The following is a 19,679-nucleotide window of genomic DNA, read 5'->3' as shown; positions in this document are numbered from 1 at the left end:
GTACATGTACATATTAACAGTTAACTTGAGTTCTCCACTATATATAGTTCAAACAAAACATGTGTGGACATTATTACCAATCTGCATGATTAGATTCATCTTAATGTCTGTGTTGCTTTTGTGTGTTCTTTCGATATTGTATAAATTACTCCACACACCATACACAGCACACAGTAGCCAACGTTCCATATTTTTAGTCGGCGTTCTTGAGAATTTTAAATTAAAATACACTAATTTATAACAGTAGATTTATTCCAAATGAAGGACAAAAACTGTTTAGTCGATATAACTATACATATAGCTTTAAAAAGTTTATCCATACTGCCTGTATTTCAAAATAAACGCAACAAATATTAGAGTGGTATTAAAATGAATAATTCATTAGCGCCTAAAAATAGCCCTCTTGAGGGCTAAAATGAATTATTCATTTATTAAACTTGGACGGGCATATAACGCTACTCATCTCACTTTTTCTCACCTTTATTTCTCCAAATTTTGCGTATATTGTAAAAACAGAATCCTATAGAATTTTATCGTTTTCAAGTTTCGTGTTTTCAGATCCTACGCGTACGCAATAATGGATATACAAGTGTACCGTGGTGTATACACCTGTGGTACACACATGTATCAAATTGTACCTACAATAGCTTAACAATTCCCAGTAACTTACTGGATATAATGTATTTATAATATATAGTAATTTACTGTATACAACGTTCGGATTGGGTGTTGTTCCAGACTTCCAGCTGTTCCAAAAACAGTGTTCCAAACCACTCCATACTACAAATCTTCGGTGCATTTTTCCACTGATTTGTTCTATTGAAGGATACTTAAAATTTTGGGCAAAGCAGAAAATAAAATTTCGGAATGTCGAACGAAACGGATGGCCAATCGTCAAAACGTATAAAACTTGAGGATGGTTCTTCAATGCCAGTAACAAATCCAGAGAATCCACATTATTCGCCGCCATCGAAAGTTGTCCATGTTCGCGGAGTAGCCGAGGGTGCAAGAGATATGGATATCGTTCAATCTCTTAAAGAATTTGGTAGAATAACGTGAGTAACCCCTTGCTAATTACCTTACTACCATGTTTATGTACGATTTACATGTATGTTGGTGACCAAGAGAGACCGGTTCAATTGTTCAAAGATTGATTAGCGCTATATTTATAAAACATGTGTTTGTCTATTTGAGAAGATTATTCTATCCAGGGTTAAATTTCGACCTGCTGTTTTTGTTTATGTATTTGTGGATGTCTATTCAGACTTTTGATAACAAAATCTCTATTGAATCAGGAAATATTTTCAAGAACTTGTTGAACTTGAGAAATATACTGTTAAAAAGGTTAGGCCAAGCTTTTCCTGAGTTTTGAACAATAGACCACTATATCAATCAATTTTGATCAATAAAGGAAGATGGCCCGATCCTGAAAGTAGGGTAATTGTCACTAGATTGTTGATTATAATCTTGATCAATATTTTTATCCCTGATATAAATTTCGCTTGCTTCAAATATTTAATTGCAGGGGTTTCATTATTTTTGAAAGTAGCAGGCGCATTTAGGAAAGTAGGCGGCAGGGCTAGCAGCGCCATTTGTTAGGGGGGGGGGAGAGGAGGTCATTGTCCGCAATTTTCAGATAAACATTGTAATTAATATTTACTTTCACTATTTCAAGATGGCGGACAAGTGAAAAAATTGTCATCCTACGTGAATAACAAGGCAATTTTAAAACACTAAATAATCTTCACAACTTTGAATTGACCACGTATTTGATATGGTAATTGCTATCTAAATACACCAATTTAAAACTTTCTATTAAAACTGAAAATTTTAATACACGATACAAGGTAGCCTGCGGTGATATTGAAAGTAGCCGGCGAAAATCGCCGGTTGCTGGCTTCTAATGAAACCCCTGTTAATTGCATCTTTGTAACAAGGATTGTTAACAAACTTGCTGTATTTGAAAGAATTACAAATTGTGGATTTGAGACCATATTTCTAAGAAATTTCTGAAAAATGTAATGAACTTTATAAATATGATACAAAATTAACAAGGATTGTTAACAAACTTGCTATGTTTAAAAGAATTACAAATTGTGGATTTGAGACCATATGTCTAAGAAATTTCTGAAAAATGTTATGAACTTTATAAATATGATACAAAATTTAAAAAAAAAATGTAGGTATACTATTAATTCTCCATACTGCATGTTCTTACTCTGTTATGTCAAACCTAAATCTGTAGCCCATCTAAATGTCCCGAAATTTACAAAACAAGTTAAAAGAACTTTTTTTTAACACGATTGTGCACATTATTAGCCAACTCATTTGTAAACATTTCATCATCACACCGGCTATATTTATTGTGATTTATGCAATATATTAGTTTGCAATAATTCACTATCATTCAATAAAGATACAAAATGGGTTAGCTGCACAGCTATATGTAGTGTTCAAATTTCTAGCTATATCCTCTAGCTAGCAGTATTTGAGGTGCCACATAAAGCATCCTGTAGTGAGCGATGAGGTTATGTGTGTTCAAAAAGTTGCTGCAGATACAAGATTTATTTGGCCTGCACCAGGGATTTCAACCAATACAGATTGATAAAAGAAAATAACAGTGAATAATAAAATGTATATTAATATCTTAAACATGGAAAATTGACAGCCTTATTTTAAATAAAAGGTATCAGACTCCATTGTGTAATATAAAAGTGTACAAAATTTGCTATCTTCATTAATAGGCTATAATTGCCACATTTTATAATATTTTGCTTCCTAACATTTTGTGTTTACTAAAATGTTGGACTCTGCTTCCATTTAATTGTTGCTATATATATAAATCACTTTAGTTGTATAAAGCTGATTCAAAAAAAGAGGCAAGCACTGGTTGAATTTGATGACATTGAAAGTGCTAAAAATCTGGTAGAACATTCACAGGTATTTTAATAATGCTTTTGTTGCTTCATTAATGAAAGATGGCTCTTTTCTAGAAGCCTTTTTTCTTAAACTCTTTATACTTTTAATCCATATTTTTGAAAATAAATGGTAAAGTTGGCTTTAACATGGAAGTAAGATCCCCACTGTAAATCATGTCCCTTAAGCTTTGTTTTTATCGTAAAGTTTTATATTTAAAAAGACATTAGATAGGGAAACCTGTATATTATACACACACCCATTTTGGGCAGATATCATGCAGGTCGAACTATTTCATGTCAGTCTTTCTAATTTTAATTTTGTTATTATAATTGTTAACCAAAGTCTGTAGATCAAATTTATATTTAATTTTTCCTTACCAGTTAAGGACTGATTACTGGAAACTGAAAGCTCATGTCTCAATAACCTTATTGATGAAATCATGGTTACACATTTTTTTTTTTATACACTCTGTTATTTGTTCCTATAGCGTTATTAATTTTCTAAGCTCCTTTTTTTAAAATTTTTAAATTGTTTTGCACAGACAGAAAAAGTGAGTATTTGTGGAAGGTTTGCTTTTTTCAATTTCTCAAAGAGCCAGGAAATTACCAGGTATGAAGTTGTTGTCCTGCTTCTTGGCTGATAGTTATATTGGAAGAACCCCTTTTTCTCCTTAAGTGCATAATAATGAACTTTGTTTTGATGTCTACTGTTTTTTCTTGAATACCTATATTTATAATTTAGGCATGGGAATGAACCAAATTATGATGAAATGTTAAATTCTGCTGGCAATATTCTACTTCTGACTATTCTCAATGCTCAATATGGAGTCACAACTGTTAGTATGATTTCAGTCACTTTTGAATCTAGAAATGTGAAATTCAACCATTTTTCTTAAAGCTTGATTCAGCTGTCCCAACCAGTACCCTGCTTTTTTCCCATTTTGCTCATGAAATCTGTTGTGTAGATTTCCTGGTTTTCAGGCGAAACCTTATTTCCTTTTGACCTATTTACTACTATCCATCCCTGCATCAGAGAAAATGTAGTAGGCACCATGTTTTAACTATTGCCGCAGTAAGATCAATTGCAAATACATTTCTTTAAGATATTTAAATATTTTTCATGTTTGTGCTTGCATCTTGTATTGATATAGCATGCAAAATATAAGACAATAGATCACTCACCTGATCAGGGAAAATGGATCGTTAATAAGCTAGCTAGCCCAGCTGGTTATCAGGGTCGAAACTAGCGCGATAATTGGGGGGGAGTGGAATATTCATATATTCTATTTTCCCCCTACGGATATCTTTTGTATGCATACTTGTTTTCTGGCAAAAGAAATTCGTTGGGCAGAACGGAATATATGAATATTCAACCCCCCACCCCACCCCCCACCCGAACTATCTCGCTAGTTTGCCCCTGGAGATCATTGCAAGAATAATGCACAAAATGTAAGTCATTTGGAATTTGTGGGTCTAGCCAAAGGCTGAAGGCACTAGCGTCAATGCCTTTGTTTTCCTCCCTTTAGTGGTTTGCAAAACGACCTTGCATCCATAACAGCAAGATTTAATAACAAGCTGAATAACACTTTTTTCTTTAGAGCAACTTACATGAAGTGTTTCAGGGATACGGTTTCATTCAAAGGATTGTAATATTTCAAAAATATGGTCAGTTACAGGCTATGGTTGAGTATCCTTTGAAGTGCTTAGGGTGATCAGTGTATTTTAAAAATCTCAAAAATAACTTCGGAACAGTGGCGTAGCCAGCCTGACGATTTTGTCCCGCTATGTAAATTTCCAGTTATCATAATTACTCATGTCTTTAGAAATTTATTGTTTTCACAGTCAGTGAACACTAAAATATTAACATAGCGGGACAAATCGACAGGCTGGCTACGCTACTGCTTCGGAACTATTGGTATTTACTGAAAACATACGGTATTGTCGATGTAAATTTCAAACATAGCGTGCTGTGTTTGCTTCTAACACAGCAAGAAAGAGCAAATGTTTACTGTTTGTAGGATATCATTTTTGAGGATCTCGTGACATCACGATTGACGGGGCTTCTTAGACTTAGTGGTTCACACACACGGAGCCAAATACATTTTGCTTCGTTTTATATTTACTTAAAGAAGCCTAATATAATGCTGGCAACCAATTTTCATTTTATATGTATTGGATGGTTCTTGCTAAATTAAGAATGATTTGACAGCCAAATAAATTCAAATGAGTACTCGCGTGTTGCTTGCAACAATGAAATCGTGGAATGCTACGTATATATTAGGAAGGACGGTCTATTGAAGTTGGATTACATTGTTTATAGATGTACATAAAATGATAGTTTGCCAAGTCTATAAATAAGAGTAGCTCTTCGTTTAAAGGAATAAAGGTACACCTTAACACGTTTATGCCTGGTTTTCATGTCGTAATTCATCAGCGATGTTCTACGATTGCTTGTTCATGCATGATAACTAGTAAAATAGATAATTTTTTCGATAGGCAAAGCATTTTCTGCATCGATGACCACCGAATAGCCCCGTCGCTTATGAATCACAATAAAATTATATGAAAACCAGGCTTTAACACGATTTATAGTGAACGTAGCGGGAGAAAGTTTGGTCCACCAAAAAATACTTTTGGCAACAAGAAATAGAAGTGGGAAAAAAGCATGTAAAATTAGTTTTATTGATCCTTAAGTATCTATACTAAGATTTGATAACCCAACATCTGCACAACAAGCAAAAGATGCTCTGGATGGTTGGGATCTTTATGAGGGATTTAACACTCTGAAAATTGAATATTCAAATGTAAGTAATGTGTAATCTGGCCTGACCTGCATGGTGTGGTACGAGTTTTGTACGTATTTTTACGAGCGCCGGAAAGGTCGAGTTATAAGTTTCGAGGAACGAATGAAACTCTAGGCCGGACTACACGGTAACCCATTCAAAAAGGTTTTTACTATTATTTTCTGCAATTTTGAAGCAACAAAAATGTTTTTCTTTGCCTGAACCATGGCAACCCAAAATTGATAATTTTAGATCAATTATAGACATAATACAATTATTATAGACTTTGCGAAAGATAAACAGGATTTCCACCCTTAATTATAAATGGCGTTGCTGTTGAACGTGAATCATCAGCCCAGATCCTGGTTCAGCATATAGGAAATATGAATTGGAACGAACTTGTAAACAATATTGTTAAAAAAGAAGGAAAAAGGTTCTATATGTTGAGAGTGCTGAAACGATCAAACGCAGATACGAACGCGTTAATCACAGTGTACACTACTATTATAAGACCCTGTCCTTGAATACGCTTGTCAAGTTTTGGCACTTTAATATCCAGGAGTATTTGAATGAAGACGTTGAAAAAACTCAGCGGCGCGCTTTGCGAATCATGTTGCCATCAATGAGTTATAGAGAAGCCCGTAATTTTACTGGTATTCCTTTACTAAAAGTAAGGAGAGAAATATTATGTGAACAATTCTTCCAAAAGAATGAGAACAATGATAAATTGAGCGAACTTTTGCACTATAAAGCTCTAACAGACTATGATATGCCACCAAGATGTAAGTATTAAAATTTTCTATGTAGAACTGAACGTTTCAGTAAATTATTTTCTCCTCAAATGATTTCTAAAGAGAACTGTAAATAATCGTTTTGGACTTTGATAATCCCTGTACTTTTTATACTTTTGATAATTTTTTTATAATGATAAATTAGTATTTTTAAATTGTAAAAATAGACTTATATGAATAAAAATAGACTGACATGTAATTTCACCTACCAGTTACAAAATCAGTTCTCTATACTATTAAACTATAATTAATAATCCTTTCATACGTTACTCTATTTGTCGCGCGATTGCTTGATTCCGCAGAGGTAAAAAATATTACTCACCCTAAATTTCATATTCAAAACACCTTAGTAAAAATACGATAATGTTTTTTTATTTCTAAAGAATTGTTTTACATAAAAATCTACCAATATATGATTCCAAGTTAGAGCTGTATAGTAATTTCCTCTGGCTTACTCTGGATCCGCCACTGTATATCGCAAAGGTTTGAAACACTAACAAACATTCAGTTCATAATTTTTGGACAAGAATATGACGAAACGTTGTCACTTAGGAAGGAATGTTGCCAACCATTGCATGTTTTGATGCTTACTAGTTTGCACAGAGCTTATGCAAGAGTTCACCGCACTTTATTTACACGCGGTGCCGTCAAGATGTTTGTTGTTATTTCGTCTTAATTTCCTTTTGTTTGAATGCATGGTTACTATTAATTTGTTTCTTTAGGTACCTAAATTGAATGTTTTCAAGAATGATCATGAAACATGGGATTACACACGGCCAGCAATGGGTATGTTAAAATATCTATATCAGCGTATCAAATTAATTGAATAACTAATCAACCTTTTTTATATCACGTTCGCATATATATGATGTCAACTAAAACTTGTTTTGTTGTCGATTTGCTGACGCCACTCGGAGTTCGGGCCTTGCATGCACGTCTCAACGCATCTCAACGGTTTTCAAGTTCCATATAAAGTTGCCAATCACATTCTATATATCGACGTTTCCGGCTGGACTTCGTTTCCAACTTTCTATATGTTCAATTTGGATTTCATATATAGATTTATATATTTATTATTTATTTTATGAATTATTATACTCATGCAGTCCCTTTAATTACTAAAGAAAGGGAACACAAAGACGACCCTAAATAATTGGCGCGCGTAGTCCTATCGTTGGCAAATATTTCATACGTTTTATATGCATGCACTATATACAATTCTGCACGTTTTTTATACCCATTCGTTTTTATGAACCTTTCGCTTTAGAAAATCATTTTTATGCTAACAATTTTTAATCTTTAGATGGGGCTTGATTGTAGGTTTCTTGTGAAGTATGGGCTCACCGATACGTTTTAGTCTAGTGCGAACGTTTGCCAACTTTTAGCATTGTACTGAGGTGTTGTGTGGAGTTTCTGTCCATTGGCAAACTATGGAAATGGAACGTTTTCGTTCTCCAAGGTATCTGTAAGTTTGTAAACTGTTCGTAGCTGCAAGAACAAGACATTGAACATGGCTAATCCTCATACACACAGAACAGCAGTGCATTTCAAGGATCATGGTTCAATCAAGGATTATTATTGCAGACTACAATGCCAGAACACTTCACAAGCTCAAACACAAAAAAGAATAAGCACAACATGCCTGTTCCACGTCGTTTCCGTCGACATACACATTTGGAGATTCTGCGCATGAAGATTGCATTATTCAATTTCTCCGCACAAGCCACCTACGTTTTAGATCCTGACACGTGCAAATCATTATCTATCAAAATTCTCACAGTGAATTTTACCGGTGGATTGAGCACGCATCGGTGCATACAAAGCATGTCACTTTGATATGTATACATCTTTGCTTACATTTCGCAAACTTTTTTTCTTATATCAACGTTGAAAATAGCTCTATTCCCAAGTTTTGACAGGAAAAGATGCAACAAAATACCGCGTAACAGCCATCTATTATATATGTTAATAAAAGAAAAGAAGAAAGCATTCTGATCATTACAGTTGGCAATAATTCCCCTTACAAGCTATAGAGGAACACCGATGCAACAAACTATATGCTTATCACACAAGTTACAAACGTGTCATTCTGATCAATGTTATTGGTAATTGGTAACACAATTCCATTGATAACCTTTAGAAGAACACCGATGCATTAAAATACAGTGCAACAGCATATTACACATGTTCAAAAAGTACCTACCATTCTGGAGAACATCATTGGCAATAATCCAAGTCACAAGCTATACATAAAGGAACGCACCGGTGTAAAATGCAGCACCTCAATGCACACGTAATATTCTGATCAACCAAAATGGCAGTAGTTCTGTTCACAACCTAGAAAGCAACACTATTCCATGCAACAAAGTACAAATGCAACATCTTATTAAACTTGAAACGTCATTGGCATAAAATTACGTATCGCTGTGGCGATAATTCTGTTTGAAACGTAAGAGAGCACAGATGTCAAAAAGTGCTTATACAGTGCAACACGTGTCCGAATGTAAAGGACGTGGTATGATTCCAATCACTCTTATATGAATCATTTTGTGATCACGACCCAAAAATTTTTGTAGCTCTCATTATTACCGCAAACATTCGTTATATCCACTGGACTGGTCCACAGTCCGCACTTGACGGTTTATAGCTACTTGTCTGTATTATGCACGATGATCTCATGGAAACCATAAAATACCATCACAGGTCGCATAGCAATGCTCATCACACTATGCATTACCCTATAAACATAACCAAACTACAAACTAACAAGACGAATTTTCAACTCCGTCGCTGACGCCGGAGTAATAAAAGAATTAAAGTAGCGCTTGCGTTGTATAGACCCAAAATAATCCCTAGCACGTCAAATACACGTGTATACAGCCACTATACAATGTCAGATCAGTTAACTAGATTTGTTGGAAGGGTTATCTTAAGGTAAACAGCCACAGCCTACCTGAAGCTAAGACGTAGTTCATACGTCGCATTTTGATCGCGTCTAATGCAATTCAAAGAAGAGAAAATGAGATTGAGCATAAATATTGTAACTCATTATCTATTGTTTAAATTGCATTCGACGCGACCAATATGTGACGTATGCCTAGGCCTATACAGGGTGTATCAAAAAAACTGCAAATACCATAATTTGTATGCACTTTAGAATTTCAATGACTGTGCAACTAATTACGCTTCTGGGATCTTAGTTCTGTTCTTAACTGAGCCATTCGTAATCGAACTCATAAGTTTAAAGGCCGTTTTCCACTTCAACCGTATCGTAGCCAAACGTAGCGTATCTCATTGTTTTAAAGTCATTAGTTCTGGTCGAATACTTCGGAAACAAAGAAATACGCTACGTTACGTTACGATACGGTTGAAGTGGAAAACGGCCTTATTTCACTTTGTGTGTGCTGGTTTTGATAACCCTGGGAAACGTATTTTCAAATCCCAGAAGCGTAATTAGTTGCACAGTCATTGAAATTCTAATGTATAATCTCGTGCATACAAATTATGGTATTTGCAGTTTTTTTTATACACCCTGTACAGGGTGTCCCAAAAAAAACGCAACCACTTAAATATGCAAGAATATTAATATTGTTCGGGTTTGCACCATAGTTCAGCTAAAATGCCTTTTAGCATTGTAAATGAAGGATTAAGAGCCATTTTCAATTCCCAGAGGTGCTTATCTACAGGGTGTCCCAAAAAAAACGAAAACTATTGAAATCACTCATTGTTAAAATTTGAATGCCGTGTTCACGAATTTCAGCCCGTGGGGATTTAATGCAACTTATAAAATGCTAAATGCTTTGTGTTGCTAGAGAAAGGGGACATATCGAAGGTCATGGTCCTTGAGATGCACATTTAAATAATGTTATCCATATTTGTAAATTGTAAATATTGTTAATAAATATAATTTTTGCGAACAAGCAAATTTGATTGCATCATACGCATGCATAAAAATGCTTATGGCAACCCCGATTTATACACTTGTGGGCCCAACAGAGTGCTTGGGCATTCAAACTCTAACAATGGCATTGTTATGGGTGATTTCAATAGTTTTCGTTTTTTTTGGGACACCCTGTATTGCGCTTTAGAGCTGTATTAATGTTCTGCATATTTAAGTGTTGCTTTTTTTTTGGGACACCCTGTAGATCTGACCATGATTGATCTGACCAACTGGATGTCAATAGGGAGTTTATAATCTACAACACGGTCAGTTCGACGTCGCTAGTCAAATATTTTTCATGAAATAAGCTTCGGGAAGTTAATTATGCTGCCAGGACTTTGGAATAATCATACAAACGTTGATATTGTGCTTGGAACTCCGATGTCTAGCTGATATTGCAGTTCCATATAAGGTATCAAACAGCTATCACGTTGCAGAGTGGCCAATGTGGCTCTTGCAAACTGATGGCCAATTCGGCTATACGTTCATGATGTTAATGTTTAAATTAAAGGCGGGCTTACACCCGGTCCCTCTCTGGAAAATCCAAAGGAGCATCACATATATTACAGACATTGCACGTTCAATTTCGCACAACACAAGAAACTTCTATGCAAAGATATCAAAGCATATCAGTGGCGGAAATGCGTTACAAGGGGATATATTCCTCATATTTTGAGGACAGCAGCAGCAAGAGTCATGCCACATTTTTCACACAACTATAACCTTTCGTTTCGATATGGCCAGAAACAAACTGCCACGAGACACTTATGCAGGAGATGCAAAACCCTTTTGAAAGTTTAGCTTAGAGGTTGTCGAATGATTTTATTTTAATTATTTTAATTAATTTTTTAGACCAAATGCGAGGCCCAACAGGCCGTGGACGCGGCCTTCTTAGCCGTCCCTCTTACAACCCACCAGGTATGAATCCTGGTCCTCGAGGTCCTGGAATGATCTCAAGTCCTCGTCCAGGTTTTGGCCAAAGATCAGATTTCATGCATGGACCACGCGGTCCGATGGGTTCAGGGCCCGGGCCTACCGTCCTTATGGCGTATGGCTTCGATCCTGACAAGTTATCGTGTGAAGGAATCTTCAATTTGTTGTGTCCTTTTGGTAATGTAATGAAGGTAGGAATGGAGTATGCTCTCTGTTAATCGCTGATATTGAAATAAGCGATCGCATTAATAAGTTTGATAATGTTGTAATATATATAACGTATTAATATTGCGGAGTTGGAATAATTACCTAATTTTTGGTCAGTTAATTAACAAAACTTTACATGCATGTGTTCATCGTAGAATAGGCAGGGTATCAAAGTCTAGTTGGAACGGTGCAACTTGATAAATATTTCAGGGCCGGTTGTTCAAAAGCCGGTTAGCTTAACCCAGGGTTAATTCCAGTTTGCACGTCTATCTTTTTTAATTACTCGTTTATGAAGTTGAACATGTTTTTTCACAAATATTTTAAGGACTAATAGAAGTCTTATTTTGTAAAGTCTTAAAACAAACAGCGGTGTAGAAGCATATAAACCAAAACAGCGAAGTAAAATTTAACCCAGGGTTAGCGCTAACCTGGCTTTGAACAACCGGCCCCAGTTATTGTGAAAAGAAGCCAGGAAAGAATAACTTTTTTAGATAGAAAAGTCACATTAGTGAAATCCTGTGGCTAATCCAAAATCTGAGGAAAATGGACCACCCAATAAGGTGCATTGGTTCTTTGTTTTACCTTCGTATAGGTAAAGTTGATGTCAAGTAAACCAGGTTGTGCTATGGTGGAAATGGGTGACCATTCATCGTGTAACAACATCATCGAAAATTTAACTGGTTGTAAAGTGCTTGATAGCGAACTGAAATTCAGGTAAATCATCAGTGTGTTGCATATTAGTCATGCACATGGAGTAATTTTGTATAATACCTAACTATTCCAAACTATTTCTTTTGATATTTTTTTGCTAAAATAATATCGAAATATCGATAAGCCGATGTTTAAGAAAAACCGATACTGATCGATATTTAGATAGATATACTGCAAGTGCGCAACCGCCTATTTATATTCTGTGTGTAAGTGTAATTCCTATTCAAATTGTGCTTTGCTTCTCGATTCCTTCAAAATGTGTTTTTAAATAAAACCTAGTCAGATTTTACAAGCAAAATTAGATCCCAACTCTAATCGACAAAAATTTGTATTTTCATCACAAAATGTCGAATTTGAAGGTTGGGGAGTTGAAAAAATTTTGGTGGTGTTTGAGGAGCTAAGCCAAGCCATTGCTTTTGGTTAGTTGGGCAAAGTTGTATTGTACTTCCATCGAGTCTCCAAACCATGTATATTCTAATAACTGTGATTACACTCGATGGGCGTTACACTCTAACTGTGATTACACTCGATGGAAAACTAATTTAGCATTCAATATGTAATGTTTACAACACGAGCGGCCGTGTTGTATTGAATATACAATCAACAGCGCGCAAACAACTTGTGAAATAAATTTGTAATAAATAAGATTTAAATAAGATGCACTTGCAGTTACAAACACTAGTGGTTGTATTTTTATTTCAATTAGGATAATACCGTGATACAAAGCTAATTTTAAACCCTTCCGTTTTTTTCAAGTTTTTCAAAACAAACAAGCTTGACTTGTCCAGCAAATTATAACCCAAGTGTGGAGACCAGTTTTAAAGATTTCTACGACTCAAAACTACACAGGTATCATTACTGGTCGTCATACATATAGGCACTTGTAATGGCGGATGTGCATTCTCCGGAATGCATGCACAGAAAAACGCCAAATGATCATGAATTTGCTTGAACAGGTGCAACAAGGAAAAAACCTTTTGTTTTCATGATCTTCAAATGACGTCAATTTCCGATTGCTTTCATTCTGGTAAAGTGTACGTCGCCATAATTTCCCTAGAGGCATGAAAATTTGGCTAAAAATAATTCGAGTTAAAAACTACCTTACAGAATTCTGCCAAACTTTATTTCACACCAAGCAGCGTCTTAAACTTCCATACAACATCTTTTTGTTTGGAAAAAATGTATTTTCTACAACAGATTAGTTTTCTCAATTAATCATTTACTGAAATATTTATGCATTTCGACTTACTCTCGGTTATAATCCAGCAATTTCGTCAATCGCCTTCGGCAAATAAAGAAATACTATTAAATTATGAATAAATTCAAAATGAAAGTAAAGGCTCCACTACACTAGAGATTGAAAGATGCGTGGTTGGCCATGATTATAATTTCTTCCGACATACTTGCCCATTGTGTTTTTTCTACATAGATTCACAACAGCCGAAGCAATCAGTAAGAACAGTATCCTTTTGTTTTTTTTTAATGCAAATAACTTTGTGCATTTATGATTTATGTGAGTTCTGCGTCCGCGGCAGGCTTTGGGCACTCTGGATTACGTTTTTTGTCGTCAGCCATGCACCGGGTCAAAGGCGGATTTATGTTTGTTGCAACGATGTTTCCTTAATTAGCGACAGGAGTTTTTACCCCAACAAGAGTTCTTCATTTCTACAACGCTCCCCCTGATAGCACCGAGGGATCCCTTCTCGAGGTATGGATTTACATAGGTACGAATTGTTTGCGTAAACACTGCCATCGCAATATATAAATTATTTTGATTACTTTTGGTCTGTGGCTATAGGAAATGATATTAGGTCAATCAGATAATGTTTTAAAAACACAATGGAGAACGTTGGCGTACACACTTTATAAGATAAATGCAAACTATAGCAATATAAAAATTGTGAATTTTCATGATGAATAGGCTCATTGATGCTTTTTTTTTATCAATTTCGAAACAACAAATTAAGTAGATTTGTTGTTTTAATTAAGTAGATTTGTTGTTTTTCTATTATTATAAGTTTAAGGTGGCTCCCTACAGCTTCTTGAAATAGTTAAATGCACAATCATTCTAAACAGGGATATTAACTAAATGTTTGGCTAGAAGACTAAAAAATAAAATGACTTTTATAGGAACTTGTGACAGGCATGCGTTACCATGGCAAAAGAGACGTTTTAAAAATGTTTGCGATATAAACGCGATTAAACCTTGTTTGGCGGCCATTTTGAAACGCCTCTGTTACCATAGAACATTAGCCAGACCCAGTTCTAAAAAGGTTTTAGCAGTTTAAATATGTTGCCTGTTAGATATATGCAATTTTGAACTTCTGGCAAAACATCAGCCTCGTACCCAGGCGCTTTAATAGTAAAAAATAATGTTGCATTTAGTTATTAAATAGAGGTCGGCTAAAAAAACGCGAGCGCGCGGGGGTGCTTGGGGTGGTTTTGCCAAATTTAGCGTCTGGCAGAAAATGAATTCAACATGGAAACAATCAAATGAATAAACAATATAATACAATACAATATAATTATATACTATAATTACTTGAATTAGATCCAGGTTTTTACAGATACACCGGTTTTTAAAAATGTTATAGGTTGATTAATATTGAACATTTCATGTTACAAATTATATCCGATAAGTATCACGTATGGAATCAATTTACTTTTAAACTCAAGTTGTTGCCATATCGCGTTGAATACATCATCGAATTATTAAACCTGTAAACAAATGAATATAAGTTTATCTTTTATGTCATGGACAGAAACCTCTTAATATGTTGAAATGCGCTTGCTTTTCCCAATAGTGAATATGTAAATACGGCAGGCGATTATTCGAGTACTCTACGATATAGTCACTCCGACGGAAAATATATTGAAATAAAAGTACCTTCAGATGATTCTTCGCCAAAGGAAACGTTCATAATACTTGGCTAGCCTGTCGACAGTCGATCCAGTAAAAAAAATATAAATAATGAAAATAAAAACTGCAAAATACAAGCGTTTCCAGAAATCGGTCACGATTTGCCAGAAATCGGTCATTTTCTACCAGGCGCTTCCTCGCTAAAACAAACCACCCCAAACACCCTTGCGCGCTTGCTTTTTTCAGCTGAACTCTATACAATACCTTGATGCAATGTTATATATATTACTATTAAAGCGCCTGGGTACGAGGCTTGCAAAGCATTTTAACGCCTGATTTCCCGGTTTGAAATGTGCATTTAATTATTTCAAGAAACTGTTCATGTATATACGGAGAGCCACCTTAGCGTTTCTTGTATATTGGTGATGTTCATTACTTCTGCTTTTCGGACTTGTATATCATCTTTTGGATTTCTGAATAAAATACTCGCAACAGTAAATTAGTATTATGTATTATTATTAAAGGGCAATTTACAGCTTCTTTCTCCGTTGCAGATTTTCACAGACAATGATGTGACGGCGCCGTCAAAAATCAAGATTTTCCCTAATGGTAAGTCAAACGGATTCCCTGCGCTATCGGCCATGCACAGCGACTCGTGTACGTGTTATTTTATATGGCGTGATCGTGCATGCAGTTTCCTGCTTTTGGTTCGCACGACCCGAGTTCGAATCCCGGCGAACGTAAAAAAACACGAAAAAAAAAAGAAAAAAAAACAAAACACCGACGGCAATTTTAGACTGCGTTCGCGCAGTGTGCGACGCAGTAATGAAGTGCCTTGTTATTTTGAATAAATTTTCGTCGTCATCGGCCACAAAACAATACATCGCTGACTGTCGATGACATATGGGGACTAGGGACTAGGCTTTAAGCCTAGTTCTTATATGTCACCGATGGTCGGTGAGATAAATGTTATTATCGTGACCGGGCACATACAATACATCGCTGATTGTCGGTGACATATGAGGACCAGGAGTCATAAATCATTCTAATCTGTGATTTGAGTGCATGCATGGGGAGATGTTTCAACTACATGTGATGCAGCACAGAAATAGAGTAACTGTACAAATAATTCACCCTGAATACAGCGTCTCCATTCCCAATTAACAAGGCATGCAGCACTGCGCATCCATCACATGAATTTCAGGCGCAATTGACCGTATCGAAAAAGATGGCGGCATGTATGTTTTACCATAATGCATTGCGGGCATTAAGAATGATTTACTGAAAAAAGATGGCAAGAAAAACTCCTAATGACGTGAAATTTTAACACAGCGAAGAAAATAACTTCCTTTTTTTATGTCTGTCCTTTAAAAGACGTCATTTCACTTTTTTAAACGATTTCCGACCACAATGCATTCTGGTAAAATGTACATCCGCCATCTTTTTTGTTATGGTCAATTAGGCCAGGTTTTCCTGTGTCAATCGAAAAAAATCATCTATCGAAAAAAATCATCTATCGTTGGTCACCGAGAATCGATCGTAAAACATCGCCGATTAATTACGACGACGATTAATGAAAACCAGGCTTAATAATAGTAATTGTTTTCTACAGGGTGTCTCAAAAAAACGAAAACTACAGGGTGTCCCAAAAAAAACGAAAACTATTGAAATCACTCATTGTTAAAATTTGAATGCCGTGTTCACAAATTTCAGCCCGTGGGGATTTAATGCAACTTGCTAAACTTGATAAAATGCTAAATGCTTTGTGTTGCTAGACAAAGGGGACATGTCGAAGGACATGGTCCTTGAGATGCACATTTAAATAATGTTATCCATATTTGTAAATTGTAAATATTGTTAATAAATATCATTTTTGCGAACAAGCGAATTTGACTGCATCATATGCATGCATAAAAATGCTTATGGCAACCCCGATTTATACACTTGTGGGCCCAACAGAGTGCTTAGGCATTCAAACTATAACAATAGCATTGTTATGGGGGATTTCAATAGTTTTCGTTTTTTTGGGACACCCTGTATTGAAATCTCCTATAACAATACAATTGTTAGAGTTTGAATGCCTAAGCACTCTGTTGGGACCCACAGGTGTATAAATGTTTGCCATACGCATGTTTATGCATGCATATGATGCAGTAAAATTTGCGTGTACGCAAAAAATGATATTTTTTAACAATATTTACAATTTACAAAATATGGATAACAATATTTAAATGTGCATCTCAAGGACCATGACATTCGACATATTTCCCTTTCTCTAGCAACACAAAGCATTTAGCATTTTATAAGTTGCATTAAATCCCCACGGGCTGAAATTCGTGAACACGGCATTAAAATTTTAACAATGAGTGATTTCAATAGTTTTCGGTTTTTTTGAGACACCCTGTAATCGCAACAAAGCGTAGTGTGTCGCATTGTTTCAAGCTCGTTAGTTCCACCCAAATGCCCAAAATAATTTACGCTGCGTTTCGAATTTGTTTTCGTTGCGTTTTGAATTGACATAATCCACTAACATAATAGATTATGCCTTGTCACCATTTAGTTGTGATCAAGTCTGCTTATTTTCACTGATGAGATTTATTCGGATGAAATTTATCTTTATTTATGTATTCAAATCGGTCATTGTTCACTGTACACACATTGAATGATTAAGCTATCACATTGTCCACCTTGACATGTCTACGACACACACGATTAAAACGGAAGCATTAAAATGCCTAGTGAAACCAACCAATTAAAGACAAATTAAGATTTTAGAAATATTTCACATTCTCCATATCAACTGTTAGAAACATTTAGAAGCCCTTTAGGCATCGCAAATTATAATATCCAGTGATATAATCAGTTTGAAACCCGTGCCTTATACCAGTATATATTCAACACTCTCTCGTACATTATTTCGCCATTTAGCCACGAAGAGTGCAACAGGCTTAATGGAATGGGATGATGTAAGCACTGCGCTTAGTTCATTGATGTTGATAAATCATGCTGTTGTACGGAATGAAGGTATACTGATTGAGGATATTCGTTATCTTAAAATTATTAACAAATAAAACTATTGAAATAATCTATTGTAAGGATTTGACTAGTCGTGATTAGGGGTTCTTACGAAAGATCAAGAAAAGAAAAAGGTGTGAAGAGGAAATAAAATGCAGTATCACGTGTCATTGGATTTTCTCTTTTTTTTAATGTAGAGGCGCGAACTATCTTCACCATCAAACTGGCATTTTCCTCAGCAAATGAAATCAACTAGAGAGGCAAACGGATTTCTTTCCCATAGATTTGTACATCTGGAACAGTTGCTGTATAATATTGTGTTTGCATAAAATTCGTGGGATTGAACGCTAATATTTTACGCATTTGCATTCCAAAACAGTTAATGTGCATCTATTTACTAGAATAGAGAATATCTTGTAGTTTTAGATTATACCAGTTGTGTGTAGTCATATATGTAGTTGTGTTTATTCAATGCAAAGTTTCTTTAAAATTGTCAGTATGTTATATCATACTTGGTCATATCAGAAGGCTTGACTATCGATCTCTGCTTCACTGTCGACCCAACTGAACACAACATATCTGGTTTATTTTTTGCCGCCTCCTCCTTTCCTTTGAAACACTTCGGCGGTCCTTGTAAAAACACTTGGTGTTGATCCTGTCCTCACTTTTTTGGAAAACATCTACCCAACCTCGTACCTAGACCATGTAGCGGCGTCGCCAGCAGCGGTAAGTGGGGTGGACATTGAAAAGAAATGAATATTGTAAAACACGAAAATATGAATATGTCCACCCCACTTACAAAGCTGGTGTGACCTAGACTCTGGGTACGAGGTTGCGGTGTACCAGAGTTTCCACAAAATTCTTACATACATTTGGCACAATTTTTATGTATTTACTCAAATTAAGTGGCCGGTCATTCGAAAGGCGTTCAGGAAAATGTAAAATGAAATTATTATTGAAATTATTGAACAACTGCATGATATAATTGTTTCGATGTAATTAAGTCAACTATAGGTCCTCTGGCAGGAATCGAACCTACGCTTTTGCGATGCCGGTGCAATGCTCTTGCCAGCATCGCAAAAGCGTAGGTTCGATTCCTGCCAGAGGACCTAAAGTTGACTAATTTTTCATCAGCTGTTCCTGGCTTGAATCTGAAGTGTGTATAATACCACTCGAAATTAAGACCCTTTAAACCTCTAGAATATTCCTACATCGAGTGAAGTGCCAAAATCATAATTGTTTCGATGTAATTAGTTTAATTTTCAATGGAAGTACTACACACAAGATGTATGACAATATTTTTAAACTTCGGCTCAACGCATTTCGAACAAGCGGCGGGGTTGTGACCCCCCACATAATTTTATAGACCACTCTGTTCAACGCCAACCCACTGTCCTGAAATAACTAAAATTGAAATGAAAAAATTGAAATTATTATTTCGTATCAGTATAATAAAAGTGGTGAAGACAATGCTCTCCCGAGGCAAGGCGGAGGTTCGAGACCCTGAAAGGAATGTTTTTC

The 19,679-nt window shown here is 35.6% G+C and overlaps 1 protein-coding gene across 1 annotated transcript; it reads left to right on the top strand.

Moving 5' to 3' along the window:
* The first annotated feature begins 735 nt into the window (after nt 1-735).
* LOC114533070 (heterogeneous nuclear ribonucleoprotein L-like) lies at nt 736-16,397 on the top strand. Its single transcript, XM_028554655.1, has 14 exons — nt 736-1,055; nt 2,853-2,940; nt 3,461-3,528; nt 3,661-3,754; nt 4,517-4,605; nt 5,626-5,722; nt 7,215-7,278; nt 11,285-11,556; nt 12,165-12,286; nt 13,040-13,132; nt 13,713-13,744; nt 13,918-13,991; nt 15,698-15,752; nt 16,348-16,397. The coding sequence occupies exons 1-14, from the start codon at nt 868-870 to the stop codon at nt 16,395-16,397; spliced, it is 1,386 nt and encodes a 461-aa protein (XP_028410456.1). The 5' UTR covers nt 736-867.
* Nucleotides 16,398-19,679: the final 3,282 nt, after the last annotated feature.

This window comes from Dendronephthya gigantea, unplaced genomic scaffold (assembly GCF_004324835.1).
Source record: "Dendronephthya gigantea isolate DGI-Jeju-01 unplaced genomic scaffold, DenGig_1.0 000085F, whole genome shotgun sequence".
In the NCBI taxonomy this organism is placed as follows: Eukaryota; Metazoa; Cnidaria; class Anthozoa; order Malacalcyonacea; family Nephtheidae; genus Dendronephthya; species Dendronephthya gigantea.
The sequence above is the reverse complement of the archived record's forward strand: the minus strand, read 5'-3'. Positions and strand labels throughout refer to the sequence as shown.

Coding starts and splice junctions, on each gene's coding strand:
- LOC114533070 (XM_028554655.1), top strand. CDS start 868: ATGTCGAACGAAACGGATGGCCAATCGTCAAAACGTATAAAACTTGAG. Junction 3,529..3,660: donor AAGAGCCAGGAAATTACCAG/GTATGAAGTTGT, acceptor TTTATAATTTAG/GCATGGGAATGAACCAAATT. Junction 11,557..12,164: donor CTTTTGGTAATGTAATGAAG/GTAGGAATGGAG, acceptor ACCTTCGTATAG/GTAAAGTTGATGTCAAGTAA.